The sequence below is a fragment of the Terrapene carolina genome, unplaced genomic scaffold (assembly GCF_002925995.2).
Source record: "Terrapene carolina triunguis isolate 2854851 unplaced genomic scaffold, T_m_triunguis-2.0 Scaffold95, whole genome shotgun sequence".
NCBI lineage: Eukaryota > Metazoa > Chordata > Testudines > Emydidae > Terrapene > Terrapene triunguis.
The window spans coordinates 43,982,702-43,999,928 of NW_020664446.1; the positions used below are offsets into that span (position 1 = coordinate 43,982,702).

The window sequence follows — 17,227 nt, forward strand, 5'->3', positions numbered from 1 at the left end:
CTCTTACCACTCAAGAAAGACATATTGGAGTCACTGTGGACTCTTCTCTGAAAACATCCACTCAATGTGCAATGGCAGTCAAAAAATAGCTAACAATGTTAGGAATCATTAGGAAAGGGATAGATGCTAGGACAGTAAATAGAATACCACTATATAAATCCATAGTGTACCCACATCTTGAATGTTGCGTGCAGGTCTAGTCATCCCATCTCAATAAAAGATATATTGGAAAAGGAGGACAACAACAATGATTAAGGGTATGGAACAGCTTCCATATGAGGAAAGATTAAAAAGACTGTTCACCTTGGAAAAGAGACAATTAAGGAGAAATTATAGCAATCTATAAAATCATGAACAAGGCTACATTTTAGTCACAGGTATTTTTAGTAAAAGTCATGGACACGGTCATGGGTAGTAAACAAATTCACGGCCCCGGACCTGTCCGTGTCTTGTGCTATATCCCTGACTAAATACGAGGAGTGCCGTGGGTGCTGGGGAGAGGGTGTAGCTCAGGGGGTGCTGTGAATGCTGGGGGGGGCAGCAACCCAGGGGTGCCACAGGTGCACTACAGGTGCATGGGGGATGCTGGGGAGGCAGCCTGGGGGGTGCTGCAGATGCATATGGGAAGGGTGCAAGTGCTGGAGGGGCAGTGCCGTGTGTGCTCAGGGGGGCAGTCCGGAGAGCACCATGAGTGCAGCCTGGGTCCCCAGCTGGTGCTGGGGGGAAGGGGGTTGGCAGATTCCTGGGAAGTGGTGACATATCCCTCCCTTGACTCCTAGCTCCGCTCACTGCCAGCAGAGGCAGCGCGTGGAGCTGAGGGAGGGACATGTTGCAGCTTCTAGGGAGCCTCCCTAGGGTAAGCATTGCCCCTCCTGTGCCCCAACCCCCAGCTCTGAGCCCCCCACCCAAGCAGCAGCCAGTGCAACTGGCCCAGGGCCATCTTAGCTGCTCGAACAGCACGGGAGCCAGCCGCACCAGCCCCAGTAGAAGTCGCGGAATCCATGACTTCAGTGACAAACTCACAGCCTGACAAACTCATGAAGCATGTGCAGAAAAAGTATTTACCCTTTCACATAAAAATTAGGGGGTCATCTAATGAAATAAATAAGCAGCTGGTTTAAAACAAACAAAAAGGAAGTACTTCTTCACACCATGCACAGTCAACCTGTGGAATTCATTGCCAGGGGATGTTGTGAAGGCCAAAAGCATAACAGGGTTCAAAAAATAATTAGATACGTTCCTGCAGGATAGGTCCACCACTGGCTATTAGCCAATATGGTTAGGGATGCAACCCCATCCTCTGGATGTCCTTAAGCCTTTGCCCAATGCTGGGACCAGACAACAGGGAATGGACCACTTGATAATTGCTCTGTTCTGTTCGTTCCCTTGGAAGCACCTGACGTAGGCCACTATTAGAAGACAGGATATTGAGCTAGATGAACAATTGGTCTTAACATAAGAATGGCCATTTTGGGTATTTTCACATGTACATAATTGCATTTTTAATACAAGTACCTCAAAGATATTAACTCTCATGCAACAAGGTCTAACAATTCAGTAAAGTTTAATTCTAATAAGGTTTGTTCAGAATATTGTCAGTTTGTCATAAGCAGATAAAGGCTGTAACCTGTTCCCCCCCCCCCCATACCATTCCTGCTACTCCTCATAGTCACTAGGCTTTGCCCAACTCAGCAAGCTAGCAGCACCTTTTGGCAACAGGCATATGCCCAACCTATAGCCAAGTACTTTAGCCAAATAAACTTTACCCCTCCCATCCTTTAAGATTTAGAAAGTTAATTCCTTTACTTTCCAAGATCAGCTGATAAATCAGTTATTGGGGTAACTTAAGTCCAAGATTTTAAAGAAAGCAATGTTTATTTAGAAACCAGATAAGTCTCGCACTCCTATTAGTCAGTGTCTTGGTAACAGCCCCCCGGGTAGCATAATCTTGTAATTACAGCACTCCAGCAAGTCTCTGCGTACGAGCACTTGTATCTGTTCCATTCCACTTTCCTAGAATACATTGCTACAAAGACACCCCTTGAACCTTGTTTGATAAAGGCATATCTTTCTTACATACCACTTTATTCTAACAAAGCCTACCTGTATGCAGCTAGATATCTATGGTGGGGGACTGGGGGCAAGAGGCCCTGTCCTGATGATTAGGCAATAAATAAATTAATTTAGTTAAAAAGTTGCTACTTACTCTAGGAAGAAAATAGTGTATGTTCTCTTTTGAATGGTATCTAGTATACTTCAGAGAAATTAGTATTTAGCAAGAGTGGGTGGAAGATCAAGGCTCTAATAAATTGAACAATTTTTGGTGAGAGGTTAGAAATATAATAAATGAAACTGCTGATGTGTAAAGACGGCACGTTAAGTAATAAGTTGGGCTTTGAATTATTTAGAGGAAAAGATAGGGGTTTCCAGGTTAAGAAAGGCACAGAAGACAGGATACATCAGTGATATTTATACATCATACTAGGACAAGTTTAAAAAAGGTATGGTTACTGAGTTCTGTTCAGACTTTTAACCCTGAAAAAGCAAAGCAATCATTAAAAGTAACTAGATGGTTCTGTTACACTAGTTTATACAGCATTCATTTGTCAAATGCCATGCAAATCTAAAGACAGGGCCCTTGCACCAAAAAGATTTTATGATCCAAGATAAGACTTGGGACAGTAAACATTGGGAATATAGTCTGATAGAGCCCTGTGTTAAAATCAAAGCTAGAGCACGCTGCAACATAAGATAACTTCATGCTTCTAGACCAGTCTTGAGCTAATTTAATAAACTAAGTCTTCAACTTTAAAATGTTTAAATCTTTATTTAATCAATTTTCTTAATTTTGAACTTCGTTTATTCCTTAAACCTAAAAAAAAAAAAAAAAAAAAAAAAAATATAACAAGTTTGCCATCTTCATTCAGCTATTTGACTTATGCATGCACAGAATTTCTGACTAACATATAGGAAGAGTATATGTCACATACGCTTAACTCAATGTAACCAATTGTTTGGATGTATTAGAAAAAAAAAAAAAAAAAAAAAAAACACACCCCACACACACCTCTGAAAACCTGAAGTCTCAATAAAAATTGGAGCCAGTACATCAGTTGTGTGAGCTTTCACATATTGCCCCAAAGTATGTCCAAAACCAGGCTGAGAAACTACTCTCACCCCGAAGAGACCAATCATGCTGACAAAACTGTCACAATCCTTGGCTTCTCTGAAAAGCCTGCCAAAAGTAAAAACACTATGAAGTGAACTAAGCCTACTGGCTCATTTCATAAGTGATACTGAATAAGTCTCAGGTGGGGGTGGATCTTCTCACCGACATGGGATGAATTGAGACTAGTAACTATAAATTACTTAAGATTCTATATACTATACAAATTTCCTAAGATATCTATTAACCCAGGTTTTTCCATTCTCAAAATACATTCATATCCATTGCAAATGGTATTTTCAGTACAATGTACATTCCAATTAAAGACAATCCACGTTTTAGTGAGAATACAGCTATTTTAATAACTCAAATAGAGGCTCAGTGCGTTTCTTGTTTATTATACATGGTTGCACAATCTGAGGCTGGTTAAATACAATCTGTTTTCAAAGTCTCTTGGAATAGTTTCCAGATTACAACATGCAAGTGATCATGAAAATATTTGGCATATTTTTTAAAAAATTCTGAACAGGCACTTACATGAGGGAGTTAAATTTGCACTCAGATATCCACATTTAAGAGAAATACCCCAGTATATAGTACATAGAATCTTTGTCTGCTTTATCAAAGTGCCATAGTAGTAAAACATTTTACAGAAGTGTAATTCAATTATTTTGCTTACTCAAAGTAAGGTAAACCAAGGACGCCTGCACTGAAGTTTAGAAAGAGTGTCTTGTTTATAGTCCAAGTGAAATACAAGCGCAAGTAGCCTTCCACACAGCACAGTTCATTTTGTGTCCAATCCACATATATTATGTCTGATGACAGACTACATGATTAATTGTGAACAAATGGAGGCTAACTTGTTTAAGTAATTTGTTCAAAGACTCTAAACTCACACAAAAGAGAGGAGTAAGACAGAAGTATTCTGTTTTCCTAGACAAATTTCTCAACACTTTTCAAACTCAACTAGTTTAAAAAATACCTTTAAAAAAAAAAAAAAAAAGTTTGTCTCCCACCCAATTATAGGCCTAGATGGACGAGAATAAGTATGTTCTTCTGAGAGGCTGTCATTTTTCCTCCTCCCCCAGGATGGCAAGGGAGCAAGCTGTAAAGAGGAGAGTAGGTTTGTGAATCCAAGAGGAGATGAGTAAATATTGTGCATGTAAAAAGTTGATTTCAAGAACAAACACTAGGTCTCAGTTTAATCATTAAAGAGTCAGCTATGTTAAAACATTTCCATCCCCCCCGAATCATCTCAGTTAAAGTAAAACAGCAATGGGTGGGAGAAGTACGAGTTCTACAGTTACTAGAAAACATTAGACTTAAGTAAAAACAAATATGGTTAGAGTGAATTGTAAAGAGCCACCACACATTTAAAAAGGATCATCTTGGGAACAAATTTGTGAATATTCTTGTGAAAAATACAAGATTCAAAGCCTCTGAGAACCATGGTATGGTCTTAGAAGACTACAAACAGGTACAGCAAGTTTGTGGTATGTATATGTATGTGGTTTATAAAGTGTTAAACTATGCTTACACGTCTTGAATGAGACTTAAATATTCTTAAGACAAAAAGATCCACCATAAACCCTGATTTTTAGTGTATAGTATACTTATCTGTTGGTTTCAAAACCAGTGCAGATAAGCAGCACTGGAGGTATGCATGCGATAAAGGACATGAAGGGGGAGAAATGCTTTAATCTACATATTATAGGTGATTAGCAAAAAAATAAATATACAAGCCTACATGCATGGAAATATATAACTAGATTTGTTTAAGTTTTATGCATATCAAGTGCATAGCATTATCAAATAAAAGTAAAATGTGCAGTATAAAATAGTAGCTTAAGAAAGTTCCAGTGTTTGAGAAAGCACTTTATTTTAAATGTATATACACACTTGCATGTTTACTTGACGAATGTTTTAGTAATATGGTAAATGCAACACTGTAAGACGAAGGAAGACAGTTGTAATGTGAGTTTTTGTCTTCTCTTTTCCTACAGGCTGCTGCCATCTTTAACCTGCTGAAGTGTCACAACAGTTTTTTCACCTCCTATACTAGTTCACATTTCAGGTTGCTCAGCAGATGCTTGTGGTTCTGGAGATTCAAACCGCTGGTGAAAATTTGTTCGTGGTTTCCTCAGTTTCTCAGGAGCTTTTCTCCAAAGAATTATTTCCTATTTAGGGGAAGCAAATGCTCATTTAGTATAGTGTTATGTCTGGTCAAATATTAACCCCATAACGTCAAAATTAATCATAAGTTTCTATTGATGCAAGGTTTCCAAAATACTTTGCATGACTATTTCAGTTCTATAATAAGCTATATTTCTATAAGTCAGGTACAGATAGATTTGAGAACACGAGCAATTCAGTTTATAAATTAAAATTGTATCTCCATGTGTCTTGTGCTCGCTCCTAGTTAGTCACTGCCTCTCTGGCTACTCCAATGCTCACTTTGCTCCCCTTCTGTGCTATCAAACAAAAGAAAGATAAATAATATTTCTTGCCCAAAATCTGAATCAGGCCACTCCCTTCTAATCAGCCTGGCTTCCTCTTACTTTCTGCATTAAATTCAAGCTTCTTATTCATACTTTAAGGCCCTGTTTACCTGTTTTCAGTTTTGTTCCTATGCATATTTCCTCTTATGGTAACAAAGTATCCACCCTGCCCTTTAGATCCTTTACATTTGTACTCTCTTATGCCAGGAACCAAATCAAATTCCTTCTGTTTCTTCATCCAGCATTAACCCACTCACGGGGGGGGGGGGGGGGAGGGAGAGGAAGCAGCTCCAATAATTTCTTTTAGACACAGCAATTTCTATCAGTATTGTTTTGTCTGGCTATTTAGATTTTAAGTTCTCTGGGGCATCAATCACTCCTTTCTTGCATTTTATACCACACTAATACCTCATCTTTGCTAAAATAGTGTTGATCATCCCTTTCTTCCTCCTCACTTGCAAATTAAGTTTTGTGCGCGTGCTATTCAGTACAGCAAATGGGAGAAAAGTAAGTCTTTCACATTTCTATTTGTAGCATAGAATTTACTTGTTCGGTTTCCAAATATGAAAAATTAAAAACAAAAAACCCACTGTTCACAACAAAAGCCATCCTGCCACAAGACTCCAGCCTGTACAACACCATACCTGTTGTTTGAAGTACCGTCTGTCTTCTTCATCCACAAGCACTAGATTCAAAAAATATCTCACTGAAAATTTTTTGTTCACATCCCTCATTGTAGGAGTTGGATCATAGCCTGCTAAGAAAAGTCTTATAGGAATTGATTCACCTTGAAGAGGAAAGAAAAGTTAGAGTTAGTTTCATCTCAGAGAACTATAGTTAAAACACATTCCACAAAATGGATAAGTCTTCTACCCAAGCACCCTTCAGATTCTAAAGGCACAGGCCCTCATCTGGGAAACCCAACACAGGTCCTGAAGTTTACAAGAGCCTTTAAGTCAATGGTGTGCCAAAAGATGGCATAGGTGAGAGGCTATTTCACCTAACCGGGTTCCAGACCATTCAGGGCTTTAAAGGACCAAGACCTTGAAGGCCAATTCTATAATTAAATAAGAAGTCAGTGTCAAATATGAACGGTCACCTAGCATAACCCTTTCCTCGGACCTCTCATCGCTAAATTACTACAATAATCTAAATCTTGTTGTCAGAGCTATTGTAGAAAATGCTAATACTAGCTCAAAGTCAATAAGAACACTATTTTCACTCAAAACCAGATCAGACAACTATTGATCAGTCACTGTTCATCAGCCATGCCTGAATCAGACTGATTTTGATCTACAGGATCCAAATTCTAGTTGGAGTTTTTGCAACACAACCTTCAGATAGCCCTGTCACCAGAAAGGGTGATTTAATCTTGCTGTTCAGTCTTGTCTCAGGATACTAAAGTAGTTGCTCAAGGGAATTCTGTCACCATTCAAGTGTGACTGGCAGCTTGCATACCCGTACCTCCTCCCCACCACAAACCAGAACCCTCCCTGCCTATTTCCTTCTCTTTCTCCCACTGATTTTTCTTAAGGAGCTTAAAGTCTTGTGATCCTTCTTTTCCTCTACCTTTATTTACCACATCCGTCCCTAAACTCTCCTCTGGAAGCAAGCTTGAGAGTCATTAGCAGCCAGCCTCTTCCTTTAGGACTGCTAATTGTTCCAGAATCTGCCCCACTGATGGGGCGAACCAAGTCTTGGAGTGCCTTCAAGATATTTGCTACAATAGCTCAGAGGGGGAAAGGAACTTTCTAGGGGCTTGACTACACAAGCAAGCTTGCATCAGTTTAGTTAAATCCCTATGTGGGCACCCTTATGACCAGTTTTAAAACAGATATATCAGCATAGCTTGCCCTTTAGGGGCAACCAGTTTTCAACAGATAAGTGTGTCCAAGTCTGTTTAACCTGACTTATTTTAGTTTGCCCAACAAAGCTGCACCAACTTTTAAATTTATTTTAGTTAAACTACACCATTACCTAAACTGGTGTAACTTCATGTTTAGACCAGGCCTAAAGAATAATATCTTTTCCACCCAGTGAGTTATTGTAAATTTAGAGGCACCCAAATATTCACAGCACAGTTGCTGTCCATGATCCCTTAGAGCAGTGGTTCTCAACCTTTCCAGACTACTGTATGTCTGATTTCTCTTGCGTACCCCAAGTTTCACCTCAACTAAAAGACTATTTACAAAATCAGACATTAAAATACAAAAAAAATTGTCACAGCACCGTATTACTGAAAAATTGCTTACTTTCTCATTTTTACCATATAATTATAAAATAAGTCAATTGGAATATAAATATAGTACTTACATTTCAGTACACAGTATATAGAGCAGTATAAACAAGTCATTGTATGAAATTTTAGTTTATACTGACTTCACTTCTGCTTTTTATGTAGCCTGTTGTAAAACTAGGCAAATATCTAGGTGAGTTGATGTACCCCCTGGAAGACCTCTGTGTACCCCTGGTTGAGAACTGCTGCCTTAGAGCAGCTGCATGTCCTGACAGTAGGCACCAGATGGCTTGTGCTCAGAAGCTTGCTGAAGAGTTGCTTCCAAAGAGGCAAATATGGTGGAGATCAGAGATAGAAGTACTTAAAAACACTAGTAAAGAAGGGGAACACTTGGCAGCAAAATGAGAGAAAAGAAGGACTGTCCTCCCACTTTTTAGGAAAAACATTCTTCACTTCCTCCTATATAGTGAGCTATTAATGTAGTAGAGATGGGCTTGAACTGGAATCCCAAATCAGATCACAGGTATTGGTGGGGGGTGACTAGGATTAGTAAAGGATTCAACTTCAAACAAATTTCATAATTAGAACCCTATCTCTAGGTTAAGTAATCACTATTGCCACTTGCAGCTTTGGGCATTCTACCTTACTTACTTGTACCATTTTTACAACCCAAAGAAAAATTTAGTTTTTCAAGACAACCAATTCCTATCTATATAGAAGCAAACTCATCTTAAAAACCAATTATAATTTTTACACTAGAATGCTCTCTAAAGTTCAAGTGCAATTATTTACCTTTGACTGGTGCACCATCCATTATTTCATACTTAGCAATGGTTTCCGTCTCTGTTGTGGTACTGGGCCCTGGTTTGGAAAAAAAAAAAAAAAAAAAAAGTGCAAGGTGTTGATGAGAGACGTTTTGGAACATTTACTTGATATGCTTTTTCAGTGAAACTACAGGACTCCAAACAATAGTCTTATGGCAATTCCTGTCCAAGAACAGTGTTTTCACTTTAATTGACACAAACCCTTTGGTTTCCCTTTGTATGTCTTCTAAGAAAGATTGTGTATATTAAGAAAAAACTCTCAACTTCCAATAGTGTTTATATTCATAAGTGACAAAAAATACTAGGTAGAGCTACATATAGTATGGGTAAATGCTTTGGAAGCTTTACCTGCAATCATCCACCTACTCCTGCTTCAAACCTCCTTTGAGTTAAAACTTAAATTGTACCAAATTGTATGCTGATTTTGTGAAATGGACATAGTACTATCAACAGTAATCTACTTGTTTATTTGAGGGATCGAGTAGCTCTGTAACAAGCCCATGAATCATGAGGTGTTTAGTAAAAGTGTGGCGCTTAAAGGTGTAAAGATTGACTCGTAAAGGAAAAGAAATGATTTGCACCCTCTCTGATGTATTAAAGCAGCTTAAGTTTTAAGGAAAGAAACTTTTCTGCTTCTTTTTCATGTCACAAATTCATGTCTTGTCTACCCTGGAAAACTGTAAGGTGACTGAAGAGCTTGTAAAATTCTGGCATCACAAACTGTTTTTAGTTTGCTTTTAACAACACTTATTTAATTCCAATGACTAATGGACACTCAAATATAGGATGTCTGTTAAAGATGCAGCATCATTACCTCTTCAGTTGAAGTATGAGCATTCAAACATCCCAGACCTCCAAATCATCGTTCAGCAAAAACAGGAAAGACCAAACCTAACACTGATGTTTGTAAAGTTAGGTCTTCCTTTGTTTTTATATAAAGCCTTCTAGTTCTTTTAAGACAATGCTTTCCATATATATCTCCTTTAATAAGGGGTGGGGGGAGGGGAAATGTAGATGATGGGTAACATTTTCAAAAATGCCTAAGTAATCTAAGTCCCATTTTCAAGAGTTACTAATGAACCCTAATGAAGTTAATGGGACTTAAGCATTTTTGAAATCTTTACTCTGTCTTCACAATTATCTGCTATTCAAAGAACACGACCAGCCTCCTCAACTGTTTAAAAATAAAAGTCCACTAATTTCAGATACTAGACTGAAGTGAATAACCAAACAACTCATGCACATTTTTAGTTTGAGTATCAAGCGTTCTGTAAATAGCCTGTAAATTTAAGTGATCTAGGATGAGCTCTCCAACCCAAAAGCAAGCTTTGAATCCTAAAGTATGAAGTAGATGTCTACTACAAGATCTAGCTACTTTTATACTAGATATCAAATTTGATTCTGAACCCCAGATGAACAGAAACCCCATTAAAATGTCTGATGAACCAAAATATATCTTTGACTAACTTCTTACTATTAGGTTTGCATCAACTCTATGCTACACAAATTACTAGCTCATATTTGTATTCTTCCTTTTTTGCTCATCTTACCAATTCCAGTGATCTCCTTTTTGATCAGCTGCAACTCCATGTGCTGAATTTTTATTCTTACTAAGAGGAAATAAATTTTTCCAACAATCACATCCTTTAAGTGATACCTTTAGGAGAACAAACATGGCTTTCAGTTAAAGGTTTACCTAATACACATGATTTTAGCTAGAGTTTAAGAAAAAAAAATATACAGGTACATCATTTTTATTGCTGAAACTGAACTGAACAGTGCCTTTCTGCTAAGGTGGGTTTCCCAACCACTCAAGTGAGGCTAGAACATCCCTACCATTACAGATTCCAACTGAGAATGCACTACAGTCATCCAAATAGCATGATTGCAGGAGCTAAATCAAAGTCACTAGCAAGTTTGCAGGAGACTGAACGTTAAGCACTGAAAATGGCACTTGGCAACTACTCTGAAAATTAAATCTTTGCCTTTATGATCAATCATTTCGTTTCCAAGCCTCTAGGATCTTAAAAAAAAAAAAAGCTCATAATGCAAGAATCTTTATGATAAGTCATTTTTAAGTCATCTATATTACATCAAAGGTTTCTCTCTTCTTGATCAGTTTGAGTCCTTCTATTTGTGTAGGTTTTCAGTCATACTTACTTCGACTTGTTATATTCAAATTCTATATGCAGGCAGTCTTCAATGCCTACTTCCATTTTAATAGAGTTGTTAACATCTGGGTATGTCGCAAGCTGGTGAACAATAAGATCATATTCTTTTACCAAGTCTGACAGTCGTCTTACTATTGTCACTTTAAGAAAATACCTACGAAGTAAACAGTAAAGTTAACGAGACTCAGTTATGCAGATTATATTGTTTTTAATGGATAAAGTTGCCAAGGTGACACTAATTAAATAACTAAAAACCAAAATAAGATTACAAGAGGGTAATTTTATATTCAGTAATTAGACATTTATTTTTAAACCCAACATTCTACACAATTTTATCCATTGTTTTACTTACTAGGTAGTCAAGTCAAAGCCTCGGCAACACATGCCTCCAGTCTCATTTCCTTTGGACACGTTGATACTAGAGTTGTCAAGCGATTAAAAAAAATTAATCGCAATTAATCGCACTGCTAAACAACAATAGAATACCATTTTTTAAAATATTTTTGGATGTTTTCTACATTTTCAAACATATTGATTTCAATTTCAAACACAGAATACAGAGTGTACAATGCTCACTTTATATTTATTACAAATATTTGCACTGTTAAAAAAAGTATATTTCAATGCACTTAATATAAATACTATAGTGCAATCTCTTTATCATGAAAGTTGAACTTACAAATGTAGAATTATGTACAAGAAAATAACCGCATTCAAAAATAAAACAAATGTAAAACTTTAGAGCCTACAAGTCCACTCGGTCCAACTTCAGCCACTCAGACAAATGAGTTTGGTTACATTTGCAGGAGATAATGCTGCCCACTTCTTGTTTACAGCGTCACCTGAAAGTGAAAACAGGTGTTCACACGGCACTGTTGTAACTGGCATTGCAAGATATTTATGTGCCAGATGCACTAAAGATTCATATGTCCTTTAGCCACCATTCCAGAGGACATGCTGATGACGGGTTCTGCTCGATAACAAACCTAAGCAGAGCCGACTGATGCATGTTCATTTCCATCATCTGAGTCAGATGCCACCAGCAGAAGGTTGATTTTCTTTTTTTGGTGGTTCGGGTTCTGTAGTTTCCACATCGAAATGTTGCTCTTTTAAGACTTCTGAAAGCATGCTCCACACCTCGTCCTTCTAAGAATCTGAAGTGCCTTCCAAAATCTGAAGCCTTGGGTTGAGCGCCATAGCTATTTTTAGAAATCTCACATTGATACCTTCTTTGCGTTTTGTTAAATCTGCAGCGACAGTGTTCATAAATCAAACACCATGTGCTGGGTCATCATCCGAGACTGCTATAACATGAAATATATGTCAGAATGCGGGTGAAACAGAACAGGAGACATACAACTCTCCCCCAAGGAGTTCGGTCACAAATCTAATTAACACACTATTTTTTTTAAACGATCATCAGCAGCAGCATGGAAGCATGTCCTCCGGAATCGTGGCTGAAGCATGAAGGGGCATACGAATGTTTAGCAGATCTGGCATGTAAATACCTTGCAATGCCAGCTACAAAAAAGTGCCACGTGAACGCCTGGTCTCACTTTCAGGTGACACTGTAAACAAGAAACAGGCAGCAGTATCTCCCGTAAATGTAAACAAACTTGTTTCTCTTAGTGATTGGCTGAACAAGAAGTAGGACTGAGTGGACTTGTAGGCTCTAAAGTTTTACATTGTTACATAACTGCACTCAAAAACAAAAACAAAAAAGCTACATTTGTAAATTACACTTTCACAATAGAGATTGCACTATAGTACTTGTATGAGGTGAACTGAAAAATACTCTTTTTACAGTGTAAATATTTGTAATAAAAACTACTAAAGTCAGTACTGTACACTTTGTGTTGTGTTGTAATAGAAATCAATATATTTGAAAAATGTAGAAAAACATTCAAAAATATTTAATAAAATTTCAATTGGTAATCTATTGTTTATCAGTGCAATTAATAGTGATTAATTTTTTTAATTGCAGTTAATTTTTTTTAGTTAATTGCATGAGTTAACTGCGATTAATCACCACCCCTAGTTGATACATATCAAGAATCAGAGTGCTATAAACAAAAATCCTCCTTGTTCTCAAATACAAGATTTCTTCATGGACATCAAGTCTACTTTCTATCTTGGTGTTCTTCAAAGTAGCATGTCAAATGTTATTTTCTTACCTTATGCTCTTTGTTAACACGAAATAATCAAAACACTGTGCTTGAGGAAAGTATATTTTATTCATAAGTTAACTTTCAATTTTAAAAAGGGGACATACAGCATCTTGACAGCCCCTACAACAGAGAACTGGGTTTATATGACAAAGCTGAAGATATTTTTGAATTCACAAGAAGCCTTGGTATCAGAGACTTGGGAGACCAGCACATGTTCTTGAGTGGTCTTTGGGATAAACCTCCATGTGATCCTGATGCTTCCAAAGAGGTAAGAGCCAGCTACCAGAATTATCCCCTTAAGTCCTCTGAAAAAGCATATCACTTCATGTGTTCTACTGGAATCAAAGTCAGCATTTGAGAAAATGTCACCTTATAGAAGGGCTGGACTTCATAAACAGGTGAAATGAATGAAATACCAACCCATTTTCTAGGTGGGAGTCTCACTGTCCATCTAGAAAAGAGTGCCATTGTGAGTGTGAGCACAGTAATATCCTTAAATTTCATGTACAGAGTTTTGGAGAAAGATACAAATTTTAGTTCTGTAATACAGTGTTAATTTTATGTTTACAATTTAATGGGAAACAGACTTGACAGAATTACCATTTGTTGAATGCACACTCAGCCTGTTTTACATATAACCTAACAGGATATCTGATTCTAGTATCAAATTTCATAGGATCTGCCTGTTTAAATGCATATTTTCATACCTCAATCTGACATTGGCACCAATGTAGGATTCGTATGGCTTCTCAACTTGCATAAACTCAAAGTCATAACTTCTGCTTTGTGTCAGTTCTCCTGGTAAGGCTAGTTCTTTCACTAGGTTTACAAATTCATGAGTATTGCTCTTATCATTGAAGAGTTCTGAAATTGAGAAGCAAAAAGTCAGAGTTCATTAAAAAAAAAAAAAAAGACCAAAAAAGAAAAAGAAAAAAAAAAAAAAAAGACCAGAAATGTTGAAGTGAACATCATTTGAAACTTTTTTCTAGTTCTACTGACTGGTGGGAGTGAGGCGTGTGAAGGGGAGAAGAGACTAAATTCACCTCCAGATCAGTGGAATTTAAAACACATTCAGTAAACAACTAGACCAGAAAGGTAAATGATAAGAAGAAAATGCCTCAATTATCAGAGATAGTTAAAAACAAGAAAGAATTGTGTGTGTTGAACCAGTAATGACCCAAACCCGCCAAAACCTGGTTTTTAGCTAAGTTGGCAACAGGCAATGACATCACTTGTTTGTTAAAGGGTATAAAAAGACAAGCTCTTAGATGGTTCATTGCTAAAACCTGCCTGAAGTTGGAGCCAACCAATATGGATCTAAGCACTCCTGAATTTACCATGTACATATTTTGTTACTGTTCAGATGTAGTAGACTACTTATTATTTAGAGCAATTGTACAAAGACTATTAGGCCTCTGGATTTAATAAAGAAATTTCTGGTTAAATGAGTGTCATAGTAATACCATACATAAATAAATTAATTCCAACATTCTGTAATAAAGTCTCCATGTCCACTTAATCTCTGGTAGTTACAGCAGAAAGGCTAAAAAGACAATTAGCAACATCTGGAACAGGACTGCCACCACCAATTAATCTATAAGTTACAAAAAATTGTTAGAAAGTACATCGTCATTACTACCACCAACCTAGGTAAGTTCAAACCAGTCACTTAGGTCCAAGTTCTGTCATGTTGTAAACAGGCACACACCGACTAATGGAGTTGCATGCATTTACACCAGGCCTCACTGTGACCCTTTGTGTTTAACATTATTACTATATCTTTGAGCCACCCAGTCTTCACATAACACATTTTTAACTTTGCAAAACCTATCAGGAAAACCATTTCTATGTGTAAGTTGTTCTTTATGATTCAGAATTGTAAAGAAATATGGTCAGCTAGTAACTATCATGAGGAGTTAAAATATTTGACAATTTATTCAAATTTAATTAATTCTCCCTAGCAGAGAATTAAAAATAAACTCATTACTCTAAGCAGGCTCACATTTAAATATACCACAACCCAAGTAATAATGCATTCTGAAAGCAGCTTGTTAGAAATACAAAAGAACAGTATTTAAGTGACAGACACGTTAGTTACTCTTTTTTACATGTTTAAAATTAAACAGTTGTCAAATGAACAAAATACACTTCGCAACATTCTTTTAATTAATTATACTACTTCATGATTTACTGTTGAATTTTCTGAGGCAGGGAGAATACTTTTTGTATAAGTCAGAGGCTCTATTGTAAACAGAAGATACAGAATTTCTGTACACCTTAGATTTATTATGAGAGAGGCTATTTCAAGTATTTTTGAGAGAAGCTACTGATAGACCTTTGAACCTAACCAAATGATGCAGGTTCTTCACAATTTTAGTTTCTAAATCTGAATGAAAAAAAAATGAAGTTCAGTTTAATGCAATGTTATAGGATCTCTGCACTTTGAGATATTTAAAACACCTTACTTTATGTTCAGTAACAGTACACAACTACACTTTAGAAGACTGGAAGGGCCACAAACTTATTTCGAAGTAATTATAGGCCATTACCACCCTTCTTTTCCTATACCTCCTTTCCTTCTAAATCAAGGATTAAAGACTAAAAAAAAGTAATCCAGGCCTGCACAGCAGGCACATGCTTGGCATTTTCGTTTGATACGCTAAAGATGCCATGATAAATAAGCAAGAGATTAATCTTTGGGTGCTATTTTTCATGCGATTGTCACCTGTGGTTTAAAAAAAGTCTAAATTTTCCTAGGTTTTCATTTTGAGTATGCAGATTAAGATTGTGAACACAGTTCTGCAGTGATCGTGTGTGGCAATAAGTTGGGTAAATGCCAAGCACGCTCTCTGGTTGGCCATAAAAATGTTTCTCCAGGTTTCCCATAAATCAATCAACTCTTAAATAGACTGGTGAAAGGGGAAAGAGGAATACTGCTGCTTTTTCCAATTTCTGACCACCACAAGTAGCACATTACTTCAGAGTTAAAATGACTCAGACATTGTCTTACTTCAGCACTTGTTAATCACTATCCTGATGTAGTCATGAGGACTGAGCCAGAGTGCTGACAGTCATGAATGTAAAGTTCCATAAATCACATCTACCCACACCCCATTGGCAGCTTCAGAACTCACCAATTTGTCCTACAAATTCAATTCTAATTCCTTGGTGCTCTAACCTCTTTCCAGGTTGTTTAAAGGCTATGTTCACCTGAAAAAGAGAAGAATAGTAGTTGGAGACTTTTATATTTTTTCCACTGTAGCATAGCAGGTGTTCACTTTCATTTCTGGACAAAGATCTTTCTGGGCACACCCAAATAACTGATATCTCCTTCCCTCCCCTGACTTTTTCCACTCCATAATTTCTAAGGGTTTAAGCTTGTGTATTGCCTTTAAGGGTTATATGCAAGAGGATGCATTAAGGACAGAAAGACTGTCCAAGGGAGTGTAAAATTGTCATCAAATTAGCAATGCTCCACTACAGGATCAGAAATTTACTTTATTTCTAGCAGTTCAACTCTCTTATTTAGAGTAGTCATCTGACTAGACAACTTTTCCTTCCTCCTTGTACAACGTTCTTGAGGACTAAAATCATTCCAGGAGAAAACAGCTGCGAGGAAAAGATCTTTACTGACTTTCTTCTCAAAATGGAAAGCATTCATACAAGTGTTTAAACTACTGAAATTTCATTGTTTTAGAAAAAAGCTATCAGCTCATTAAACCAGTACGATTTTACCCAGATTTCTACAATGGTGTTTTCACCCTTATTGATTAAATGTGAGTTATTCAACTGTATGGTTGGAGACGTGAGTGATGGAGGTTCTGCTTTCATATTGCCAAATTCAGTTACAACATTATTCACTGCCACCACCAGCTGGGGTCCTTCAACTTGACATCCTGACACCCTTCAGGACTTGCATAGGAGATAAAGATAAGACGGTTCACTCAGTCTTGCAGGTAGGGTGCTAAAGTTTGCCAACCTACCCAGTATTAATGTGAAAGACCAACACCAATCTCCAACCCCTCCATCCCACCCCAAATCCCAGTTGTTACCCTAACACAAAAGGGTTCAAGAGGAGCAAGAAAAGTATAAGCTAGACTTATCAAGATACTGCTTGTGGGCCATGGTGGGGCTCCTTCCGAGCCCCCTATATTTGGTATTTGT

The 17,227-nt window shown here is 37.3% G+C and overlaps 1 protein-coding gene across 1 annotated transcript in view; it reads right to left on the minus strand.

The window, feature by feature from the left end:
* Positions 1 to 3,543: 3,543 nt before the first annotated feature.
* Positions 3,544 to 17,227, minus strand: part of VPS26A (VPS26, retromer complex component A) — a 31,902-nt gene continuing 18,218 nt past the window's right edge. The window contains exons 3-9 of the mRNA XM_024198119.2: positions 16,198 to 16,273; positions 13,771 to 13,927; positions 10,885 to 11,049; positions 10,275 to 10,381; positions 8,693 to 8,761; positions 6,309 to 6,451; positions 3,544 to 5,343 (exon numbers count right to left, since the gene is read on the minus strand). Coding sequence (XP_024053887.1) covers positions 5,230 to 5,343; positions 6,309 to 6,451; positions 8,693 to 8,761; positions 10,275 to 10,381; positions 10,885 to 11,049; positions 13,771 to 13,927; positions 16,198 to 16,273 — 831 coding nt within the window. The 3' untranslated portion in view covers positions 3,544 to 5,229. The remainder of the gene's footprint in view (positions 5,344 to 6,308; positions 6,452 to 8,692; positions 8,762 to 10,274; positions 10,382 to 10,884; positions 11,050 to 13,770; positions 13,928 to 16,197; positions 16,274 to 17,227) is intronic.